Source organism: Mustela erminea, chromosome 11 (assembly GCF_009829155.1).
Source record: "Mustela erminea isolate mMusErm1 chromosome 11, mMusErm1.Pri, whole genome shotgun sequence".
Taxonomy (NCBI): domain Eukaryota; kingdom Metazoa; phylum Chordata; class Mammalia; order Carnivora; family Mustelidae; genus Mustela; species Mustela erminea.
The window spans coordinates 85,937,539-85,949,554 of record NC_045624.1 but is presented as its reverse complement, the minus strand read 5'-3'; the positions used below and the strand labels follow the sequence as shown (position 1 = coordinate 85,949,554).

General features: G+C 39.2%; 1 protein-coding gene across 3 annotated transcripts in view; it reads left to right on the top strand.

Moving 5' to 3' along the window:
- Window positions 1–12,016, top strand: part of RELN (reelin) — a 497,367-nt gene that overhangs the window by 274,503 nt on the left and 210,848 nt on the right. For all 3 annotated transcript variants that reach the window (XM_032304615.1, XM_032304614.1, XM_032304616.1), the window contains exons 9-10: window positions 7,107–7,203; window positions 10,518–10,758. In XM_032304615.1, coding sequence (XP_032160506.1) covers window positions 7,107–7,203; window positions 10,518–10,758 — 338 coding nt within the window. The remainder of the gene's footprint in view (window positions 1–7,106; window positions 7,204–10,517; window positions 10,759–12,016) is intronic.

The following is a 12,016-nucleotide window of genomic DNA, read 5'->3' as shown; positions in this document are numbered from 1 at the left end:
GCTGTTAAGTGTCTTTTCACTTTGACTCTTGAAGGCAAGTCAAAAGTCCTTAAGTGTCATCTGCTGTCGTAGTTCCTTTTTTTATTTTTTAAGATTTTGTTTATTTATAGGACAGAGAGAGAGCACCAGGGGGAGGAGAAGCAGGCAGAGGGAGATGGAGAAGCAGGCTTCCCGCTGAGCAGGGAGCCTGATGCGGGACTCAATCCCAGGACCCTGAGATCATGACCTGAGCTGAAGGCAAATGCTTAACCGACTGAGCCACCCAGTCGGGTAAAAACCTAGTTTTTAGTAGAAACATACCTTAGTAAAAAATGAAGAAATGGAGAATTTGAAGTAAATAAATTACAGCAAACTTATTGTTGATCTAGCCTTAGTTTTTTGAGCTCCTGCTATATACCAAGCATCATTGTGGGTACTGGGGACATAAGTAATGGGCAAGACCGACGCAGTTCCTACTCTGATGGAGTTGCACCCTAATAGGATATGGACAATGAGCAAGTAAATGATTAAATAAACACAATAAATTTAAATCCTGAGGTTACTATGAATAATACAAAGCTGAGTAATAGGGTGGAGAATGGTTGGTGATTGGGATAGACTAATCTAGATTGGGTGCTCATGGAAGACTTCTTTGAGGAGGTGACATTTGCACAGAATACCTGAGGGAGAAGAGGGACCCGGGCAGGAGAGACTCTATGGGGAAAGATATGAATGGAATGACAAAAGAATAGGGTGTAAGGAAGTTGACATCATAAGTGTACTCTCAGGCAGAGAAAAGGACTGAAGAGGCCCTGGGATGATGGAATGTTCTCCACGGGAAGAGAAAGAAAGTCCAGAGCACTTTATGGTTGGAACATAATAAATGAGAGGAAGAGTGGTACAAGGGATGGTCTAAGATGAGAATTTATTGAGCTCCTACTGTGTACCAAGCATCATTGGTATAGCAGATCATGAAGAACTTTATATATCAAGATGAGGGACTCACCCTTTTGTTCCTAGGGTGCTGAGAAGCCTTGAGACAGTTTTAAGCAAGAAACAGTACGGTTGTTAAAACATTTTAAAAGACCCCTCCCTGACTGGTGTGAGGATGATGGATGGCAGGAGGACAAAAGGGGGAACAAGAAAATCATCAAGATGTGCTCATGACTTGACAGGCGGTAGCAGTCAAGAGGGATATAAACTGAATAGTATTGGGAGGGGGGGCAGAATTCCCAGCAGAGTTTGGTGGGCTGAAATGGGACTTGAGGCAAAGGGGGTAACCAGTGATGACTCCTAGATTTTTTGTTGTTCATTTGTTTGAGTGTGTGGGGTGGTTTCATTTGAAATGAAAAGAATCATGGCCATTGGGGAAGCAGAAAACCAATACTTCCAATTTTGACATAGTGGGTTTGAGATATTCATTAGGGATGAAAATTGCAGTTTCGATCTATAAATGTGAACATCATGGGGGGCATAATCCTGAGTATTATCTGTTGTAGATATTATTTAAAGCCTTGAAAGTGGAAGGCTCATCAAAGGAGGCGTTGTAGGTAAGAGACGAGAAAGGCGTGAAAACAGTTTGAGGTCAAGAAGGAAATGGGAAATGAAGGAGACTAAGAATAATCAGCAGCCAGGAAATGGGGAGGAAATCGAGAAGGTGAGGGAAGTCAAGGGGAGAAAGGCAGAGATCGACTGTGACAAATCTGGCTGAGAAGTCAAGTAACTTGAATCTGGGATCTGTTAATTGGGCAACATGGACCTCCCCTGCCCCACCCCAGTGAGTTTCATGGTAGCGTTTGAGAGCAGGAGCGTGTGGAGGGGGCGGGGGGCAGGGGCTTGCAAGAAGAAAATAGGATGTGAAGATGTGTCAGCAATCACTGGATAACCCTTTGAGGAGCTTTGCAGTACAGGCGAACAAAAATAGAATGAGAAGGAGAAGAAAGAGAGTGACATCAAGAAAGTAGTTTTTGTTTTAAAGATGGGAGATGCTTTGTATGTTTCTGACATGTTTGTATGATGACAGGAATGATCTGGGAAGCTCATGGATGATTCAGGAAAAAGAAAGGGGAAATTTTAAGGAGCAGGAGGAGGTGGGATCTAGACCATAGGAGGAAGTTCGCATTGATTAGAATGGAAACATTTCAACCTCAGTTTGGCGACTATGGCCATTGCTGCTATGAACACTGGGGTAAAGATGGCCTTCTCATTGCTACAACAGGAAGCAAGCAGAAAACACTGGTCTGATGGATGGAGAACATGATATACCAGTTATCATGTGGACACAGAGATGAGGTCATTCATGTCTGTGTTTGTGTTTTTCTTAATTATGTGTATTGCATTCTTAACCTAGTAAGAATGAATTCAGACTTATGATTGTACATTAAAACTATGAACAACAGTGGCGAGAGTGGACATCCTTTGTTGTGTTCCTGATCTCAAAGGGAAGACTGTCAGCTTTTCCCTATTGAGGATGATATCGATGTGGGTTTTTCATAGATAGATTTTATTAAGTTGAGGAATGTTCCCTCTATCTCTATACTTTGAATCATTTTAATCGGGAACGGATGCTGTATCTTGTCAAATGCGTTTTCTGCATCAATTGAGAGGACCACGTGGTTCTTCTCTCTTCTCTTTCTGATTTGTTCTATCACATTGATTGATTTGCGAATGTTGAACCATGCTTGCATCCCAGGGATAAATCCTACCTGGTCATGGTGGATAATCTTTTTAATGTACTGTTGGATCCTGTTAGCTAGGATCTTGTTGAGAATCTTGGCATCTATATTCATCAGGGATATTGGTCTGAAATTCTCACACTTCTCCAAAGAAGACATACAAATGACTAACAGACACATGAAAAAATGTTCATCATCATTAGCCATCGGGGAGACTCAAATCAAAACCACATTGAGATACCACCTTACACCAGTTAGAATGGCCAAAATTAACAAGATAGTAAACAACATGTGTTGGAGAGGATTGGAGAAAGGGGAACCCTCTTACATTGTTGGTGGGAATGCAAGTTGGTGCAGCCACTTTGGAAAACAGTGTGGAGATTCCTTAAGGAATTAAAAATAGAGCTATCCTATGACCCTGCAATTGCACTACAGGGTATTTACCCCCAAAGATACTGATGTAGTGAAAAGAAGGGCCATCTTTACCCCAGTGTTCATAGCAGCAATGGCCATAGTCGCCAAACTGAGGAAAGAACCAAGATGCCCTTCAACAGATGAATAGATAAAGAAGATGTAGTCCATATATACAATGGAGTATTATGTCTCCATCAGAAAGGATGAATACCCAACTTTTGCATCAACATGGATGGGACTGGAAGAGATTATGCTGAGTGAAATAAGTCAAGCAGAGAGAGTCAATTATCATGTGGTTTCACTGACTTGTGGGGCATAAGGAATAACATAGAGGACATTGGGAGACAGAGCAGAGAAGTGAATTGGGAGAAATCAGAGGGGGAGAAAAACCATGACAGACTGTGGACTCTGAGAAACAAACTGAGGGTTTTGGAGGGGCGGGGGATGGTAGGATGGATGAGCCTGGTAGTGGGTATTAAGGTATTGCATGGGGCACTGGGTGTGGTACATAAACAATGAATCTTGGAACACTGAAAAAAAATAAGATAAAATTAAGAAAAATTTAAAAAACAATCCAGTATTTTTATATGAGCTTGATAATGCAAAGCAAGTCTTTAAAATAGTACAAACTCAGTAGCACAAATTTAGGACATCATTAATTCTGTTGCAAAGTAGTCGTAGGGCATTATGCAGATATCTTCTTTAGCGCAGGGGTAAAGGTGGCTCATGTTTATATTGCAATGCACATATTTCTTAATCCATAGGAGAAACTATAGGACAATAATAGACTAGAAATATTTTTAGTAAAAATATCCATCATTGTATACTGTGGGGTTCACTAAATAACTAATAATAATGTCAATGACAGTTGCTGTAAATAACTGTAGGCTTATCTTTATGGTTTATCAATTTATTTGTCAATTTTAAATCAAGAGCTGACAACCAAGACCAACTGAAAACAATATTAATGAAGTGCTTGTAACACAAAACGTCCTGTCCTCCCTAACACTCGAGGTATTTCAGTAACCTTTTATGTGTAGCTCTATAGGAGAGCCAGATTTCTTAGACTGCTGGATTGGGATCCTCAACAAATCCTAAAATTTCACTGACTTTATTTATGAATGCAAAACTTGAGGAGCTTTTAATCACTTTGTAGATTACTTGGACCCTTGCCGTGGGCTGAAATGAAATTAAGTGGACTTTATTTCCTTCATTGCCCATCATGAACCAAAGGAGGCATTTGGATTTTTCAGACCAGTTACGTTAGTGGCTGTCAGACTGCAATTTTAGAACCGTGATCCTGAATTCTCTTCCCTCCTTCTGCAGTTCTTTCCATCCTTGCAAATTTGCTACTTTAGAATAGAGGATGACATCAGAAGGGATCTGGAGGGGAGAAAATGGATCTGCAAGAAGAAGACACTTTGTGTTTGACATTTGGGTCTGTCTTCCTGGTTTTGAATTCCAGTGTTGGCAATTAAAGGTCTTTGGTTTAAGAGGGAGAGGGAGGAGGTACCTGTGGCAGGTGGCACCTGGTTATCACTGGCTCCTTACTATGTAAGGGTGCTTTGAGGTCTGTGACAACTCCTCACCACAGCGAAGGGGGGCAGGGAATTTGGGAGCAGGCATTAGCCACCTGGGCACACGGACACTGAATAACTGATTTCTTCCTCTCATCCCACACAGACTCAAGGAACCATTGTCAGTCTGGGCAAGGAAGATCTTGTTCTGCTGGCTGAAGTCTGGGGGACAGTGGGGTTGCAATCCCAGAAGGGTTTCTGTGAAGAAAAATTGTACCCAATACAATCGGAACAACTACCTTTAGAGTGGGAGTGGGGAATCATTTACTATTGGACTGGTACCATTTGGAATGGGAGTTTGGTGGGGGTGGCCTCAGAGTGAGGCAGATAGCCAAAGCTGACTCGTGGGGGTACTTCCTCCAGGACTGTCCCCTCGTACCCCACACCCCGGTCCTGGTATCCGGTTGTCCATCCCTGTGTCGGAGTCCCTTTCCCCTCTTTGACCATCTTTGCACATGGAAATCTTTAACAATGACCCTGGGCTAGTTCTATTTGCAGGGTACACCTCTGGTCTCTAGGAACTGTGTATCTTCGTCCCACTGTGGGTGCAAGTGAAGTTTTCTCTGAAAGTACTGAGTGATTGTTGAAGGAGTCTAGAGGGGTGATAACATGATGCAGTTTGCTTGTAGGGAGAGCACTGGCAGCAATGTGGCCAGAGGGGGGGGGGCCTGAGGCTGGAATCAGAGAGGCTAACTAATCACTCTTGCAGAGTCCTGGCCCAAGCTAATGAGGGTCTACTGACTATATTGAGGAGAAGCAGGATTCATATAGATATTAATATTTTAGATATGCAAGCATTTAATGGCTAAGTGGCTGAGGAAAATCGAGTCCCCTGCCAGGTGCCCTTGTGTTTTTCGGGTGCATAATAAACTGAATTTCCCAACATTGAGATGGAACCATAAGGAGATAGGAGAGAAGTCATGTTGTCATCACGGTCGGATTTGGACACACATTTATTTTGATGTTTGTCAGCTGTCCTTCTCCCGTAATTTGAAAGCAGTCTGCAAGTAATTGAATTCTATAAGGAACATTTTTGATCATTGTTTGTTCTGCCTGTTCTTTTTTCAAGGATTCACCTTATACATTTGCTTTTGAGAGCTTGGGGTGTACACAACATGAAGGAGGCACACACATGCCATTGAAATTCTTGGGGCTGATTTGAACTTTGTTTTGAAATAAACAGATTGTCTGCCAGTCCTTACTGTTGTTTGTGTTGTAGTGGGTTCCGCATAATCCTGGCCCCTTCCAATTCTGCCTTGCAGCCTGATAGGTATTTTAAGCAGCTACTTATGGGAGGTAAAATTTAGCAATGATCAGAACGTCCTAAGGTGGGTTTGTGTTTGAGCGTAGGGTTGTTGGAGACCTGTCCTTCGAGTACCCTTTCTTTTGTACTTTTCGCGCCCACATTTTGGCTGAGAATAAGTCTGGGAAAGCTGCCTTTTGGCCTCTGAGCGCACTGCCAGCTCTGGCGATTGCAGACTGACTGGTGTTGTACTAAACACCACTGAAATAAAATAAATGAGTCTATTAAAGCTTGGAACTCCTGAGAACTACAAATGTAAAAGCCGTCAACAGATGCCATTTGCTGAAACTGAGGCTTTTCTAGCAGATGGGTGAAAGTTAAACATAAATTGCACTATTTCTTATTCTGTTGGTTCATTTGTTTTTAAGATAGTATGAAAAAAAACCCCTGCTATTCAGTTACTTCTGGCATATGTTTCATGGCTGTTTGGGGTATTCTGAGAAATCTTTGAAATGATAGTCATGCTATGTTTTATTTTATGAATTCATTGAACATGTAGAAAAAAAATCCTTGTCAGTGTTTTAAAACTTTCTTTGGTCATATTTTCTATATGGAAAATCAGAGAGAAATAATCACCAAATGTTCATGATGGGGTGTAATGTCTTTCTTTTAAATCTTTGATGTTGGGCTATAGTAGAATAATAATATACAGTTCTCATTCATTTGGTACTTGAATTTCCTTTATAGTATCTTAGTTTCTCACATGCTGTCTAATCGTTTGAATAACACACACACAGAAGAAGAGTGTTTTTAGTCCTCATTCAATTTAATGACTTCTATACCATTTAATATGATTGCTGTTAATTAATATTAACTTGCAAGAACCGTAATGGCATTATTAATCATTCTAGAATATGTAGTTATTTCTCGGCATAGAACTCAGTGTTTATTTTATGACTTAGTTGAGTTGTGTATGACTCTCAAGAAATCTGCAGCTTTCTTGCCTTTTTCCGGATTCCTAAAGTTATTTATATAATAGTATTTCTCAGAACCAATAACCGAAGCAGAACCAAAGAAACTTCAGCTAGATGAAAGAATGGGGAAGCAGTTAAAAAAATATTTAAATGGTCCCAAAACTTTGTTTCACATTTATGAGGACGGATAATAGGCAGTTACACTGTTTTTTAACTTTGAAACTTATTGTGATTTTCTTTACAGGCTCAGGTTCCTGTCGCTTTAGTTATTCCGACCCCGGCATCATTGTGTCCTACGCCAAGAATAATACCGCAGACTGGATTCAGCTTGAGAGAATTAGGTTTGTTATATTTCAGGTAGTTTCATGAATCCTGACCTAAGTGGATTTCTACTTCCCCGTTTGCCTTCATTCTACCACTGATTTTATTCTTCACGATCAGAAGGATCGTGGTTGTTAATTATGCTGAATTACTTGCTTGCACACATTACCCTCTGCCCACTTTGAAGAAGTATTGTTAAAAGTGTCATTTTCCATTCAGAACCTCCCACGATTAGTAGTAGCTATAACAAACCATTTTTGGTAAAAGCACCCTTGGGAGAATGACTTTCGGGATGGAATGCTCCACAAAATAACATCAGTCCAGTCTCCAGGTGGCCTGGCTATGGGCTGGCTCGGAGGCCTAGGAATATACAAGAATACCACATAAATTCCTTCCAGCCTGGGATGGTAATGAGTTCATAGCCCTGGGGCTTTTGCATCTCATCTTTAGCTCTGTCATTTCCCTTCCAACTTCCCAAAGGCGGGTTCTAAAATTCTATTATCATAATTGTGACGCAACTTGTAGTCATTTTGTTACATTTTCTTTATTTAAAAAAAAAAATCCCCCAGTAAAGGAATGAAGTAGAATGCTTAAAGAAGAAGCTCACTCAAGTTGAAAAAATGTGGCTAAATTGGCAAAAAAAAAAAGACATTTACTTCTTCTACAGAGTTTAAATCATAAAACAATTCCAAATGGATGCTTAATTTCAGGCCTGGTAAGATATTTAAAGGAAAAAAACCTGCCTTGGACTTTTATAAAGTAATTAAATTTGCTTGGTTTGGTTCTTAAATTTGTATGACTCAAGAAGAACCTTTTCCAACAGTTTTGTACGGTTTTCTTTCTTCACATGCTAATTTCCTTACTGTATTTCCCTATTGAAAGAATTGTGATTTATTTAGGGAAGAAGAGTCAATATTAGGTTCTTAGTCTTTAAAGCTAAACAAATCTGCCCAAAGTTTCCAGACATATTTCAGATTTTTAAAACTGTCACATGTCCAAAATCTACTCCAACCAGAAACAGAAAAGTGACTCTACCTCATGGATTTTAATACTCTCTCCGAGGCAGGGTGCCGTATAATCCGTAAGGACTGGGTACAAGCTGAGCTCTTACCTGCTCTGTCAATTTTATAATAGCGTTTTGCTATTCTTCCTAATTTCTAGTAGTTATTATGAAAAAGCATTCATATTAGATACTTATTTTTATAAATGACTGTAAACAAGGCAGCATATTGAAAATTTTATCCATACCTTCTTTTTTCTCTGTCCAATAGCTATGTATCATAGTTTAGGTAAATTATAGTAGACATTTCTTACGGAAAACAGCTACATATTTTTGATATGACATATAGTCAACATACACATTAAATTACAACATATCAAGATCACATTCAGCTGACTCCATTGGGTTTTTCACTAAATGAGACTTTCAATTTTAAACCATCCTCTAAACTCTCATGCTCGTTAATGCGAAATTTTCCTTACCAGTCATGATCAGAGTGAACATATTCTCAGTCACTTCCTAAAACTAAAATACATTATTTTCATTGGTTTAAATTCTTTTTTGAACCTAAAAACATAGTCATTGTGAAATATTTTAAAAGAAGAGGAAATTGATTACCCCCAAAGGTAAGGTACACCATCTATAACCTACACTGACAATTCTTTGGATATATATATGCTTCATCGGTGAGTGAAAAATATGTCTTTTCTGTGGTCCTTTCAAAACTGATTTATAGTAAGCCCAGGGTACTACTAGTTTGCATTTTAGTACCACTTTTAATCTTGGCTATGCAATCATTTTTAGTATAGCAGGTTTCTACTTTGGTAGAATAAAATATTTAATAAAAATACTCTATCATATAGCAGAAGGGCCTAGATTCTAACAGACCTACTATAAAAATCATGTTAAATTATATCAAGCTTTAAAAGATTGATCTGCTGCATCAAGTTGTAAAGAATTATATAGCATGTTTAATTTTCATAGCAAATCTCACACTGATGTAGACAAAACAAAAATGTACCTGTTTATTAGAAATAAAATAACTATTATTAAACACCGATTATGAAACAGCATACAGTGGTCTCTCATAGATACAAAATTTCAAGGAACGAATCAAGATTAAGAAGATAATTTTATAGTTTTTGTATGTTTTTTTTTTCTTTTTAGCATCAAATAAAATCAACTGACCAGAGAGGGAGACAAACCATAAGAGATCCTTAATCTCAGGAAACAAACAGGGTTGCTGGAGTGGAGGGGGTGGGAGGGATAGGGTGGCTGGTGATGGACATTGGGGAGGGTGTGTGCTATGGTGAGTGCTGTGAATTGTATAAGACTGATGAATCACAGACCTGTGCCCCTGAAACAAATAATACATTATATGCTAATTTAAAAAATAAAGGATAGGCTCAGGAGGGAGGGAGACAAATCTTAAGAGACTCTTAATCTCACAAAACAAACTGAGGGTTGCCAGTGGGAGGGGAGTATGGAGAGGGTGGTTGGGTTACGGACATTGGGCAGGGTATGTGCCATGGTAAGAGCTATGACATGTGTAAGTCTGATGATTCACAGACCTGTACCCCTGGGGCAAATAATACATTATCTGTTAATAAAAATAATTTTTATAAAAAAATGAACAAGTAGACAAAACAATAATCAAAAATGTTTTTAAAAATTGAACAGTCAGTTGAGTCAGTTAACATTTATAGACACTCTACTCAACCACAGCAGAAATACAAATTCTTTTCAGGGCAGTTGGAGCATTCAGTGAGATAAAGGATAACATTAAGAGTTTGGAAGAATTGTAATCACCAAAGTATATCTTTGACCATAATGAGATTAAAGTAGAAATCAATAAATGTGATACACGGGAAAAATAACATAAAATAAAATCAACTGTGAGATTATTTGATTTTTTTTTGTGATTGAGTGTCTACCACATGCAAAAAACTGTGCTGGAGACACTTTGATTTTTTGCAGGTGCCATGAAGTATGTGACATTTTCTCTTCCATTTTTCCTTTACTGGCTTACTTGAATATACTAGGTGTCTGCTTTGTGTTAAAAGAAGATCTCTTGAAGATGTTTAATGTTTAAACTGTCATCACTCAGTAGGACCATCTTAATCATCAGCATATACCAAAAGATTTAAGGGCTATGGGAGTATGAATATTTAATTTGCAATACCTACCATGTTAGGCTAATGAAACTATGATCTTAATTAAAAAACAAAATTGATCTACAAGAAAGAAAAAATGGATACTGTTGACCTTTATTGTTCATTTGTTATGTGGCTCTTCATTATATGGCACCAATTCCCATCTCACCATATGTTCCAGAGCCCCTTCCAATGTCAGCACCATCATCCATATCCTCTACCTTCCTGAAGACGCCAAAGGGGAGAACATCCAGTTCCAGTGGAAGCAGGAAAGTCTCCATGTAGGCGAAGTGTATGAAGCCTGCTGGGCCTTAGATAACATCCTGATCATCAACTCAGCTCACAGACAAGTCATTTTAGAAGACAGTCTTGATCCAGTAGACACGGGCAACTGGCTTTTTTTTCCAGGAGCTACCGTTAAGGTTTGGGCTCTTTTTTGTTTCTTCTCCTTCCCTTTAAAACCTAAAGCTTCATCAATGAGATCAGACAAAGGTAACTATTCTACTAATAGTTTTATAATTTGTTACATAGGTAACAAATCTACTAATAAAGGAATAGGTAATATTCTTATTTATGTTACCTTCTCTTTTAAGGATGGGGAGTCATTGGTCCAAAAAAAATTCACTTATTCACCCATTTAGTAAGTATCTTTGAGGACCCATTGTGCCGTGTCCTGGGCTGAACCTAGGGAACATAACCACAAAAAGGCAGATGTGTTTCTTCCCTTCACGTGGTTGTCAACTTCGTGGGGGGTAGTTAGACGTGTCATTATGCAAAACAAAACAGCACAGTTTCTATGATTTGCTGGGTACGTTTAGAGCTCCGGAAGTACAATATTCAATACCAGATCCAGTCTCAAGGGATTAGGAAGGTGCTCCAGATGGAGAATCTAGGCAGAGACCAAAAGGTAATTTGAAGTTGGCCAGATTGGAGGAGTAGTGTTTCTAGAATCAGAAATCATATACATAAGGCCCGGATGGCAAGAGCACAAGCCAGGTCTTAGACAACATTTAGTGTTCACTTTTGTCTGACAGATTTTGAGTTGAGACTTGTGATAGTTGAGTCTGGAGATATGGCCAGTGACAAACTTTGAAGATCTTGCAAGCTGCTGTAGAGTTTGAATTTTATCTTAAAGGGAGTCGCTGACTTGCTCCAAGTATGTCTGACCATCGGATTTGACTTTTTAAATATATGTTTAATGACAGCAGATGTGATGGAAGGGAGAAAGTGCAGGTAGAGGAACCACATAGGAGGCTGGTAACAGAAAGCCAGTGGGAGACCCTGTCTGCCAGACTTAGGGGAGAATGTGGATGGACTTCAGAGATTTTTAGGAGAAAAGATTCAAGACTTCCTGAGATGATGAGGGTGTAGCAGGTGGTGAGCACAAGGTTTGGGCAGCTGGGTGGACGGCACTGCCATTCATGGAAACAAGAGACAGAAGGAAAAGCAGGTTCACAGAAGTTGATGAATTCACTCTGGACATGTTGATCTTTTCTTTAATGGAGATACACTTGATGGATAATAGTATGTTAGCTTCAGATGTGATATGTAATGCTTTAATATTTACTTATATTGTGAAATGATCATCCCACTAAGTTTTGTTAATATCCATCACCTCCCTTGTTTACAAAATTTTCTTCTTGTGATGAGAACTTCGGGATCTGTTAACGACTTTCAAAG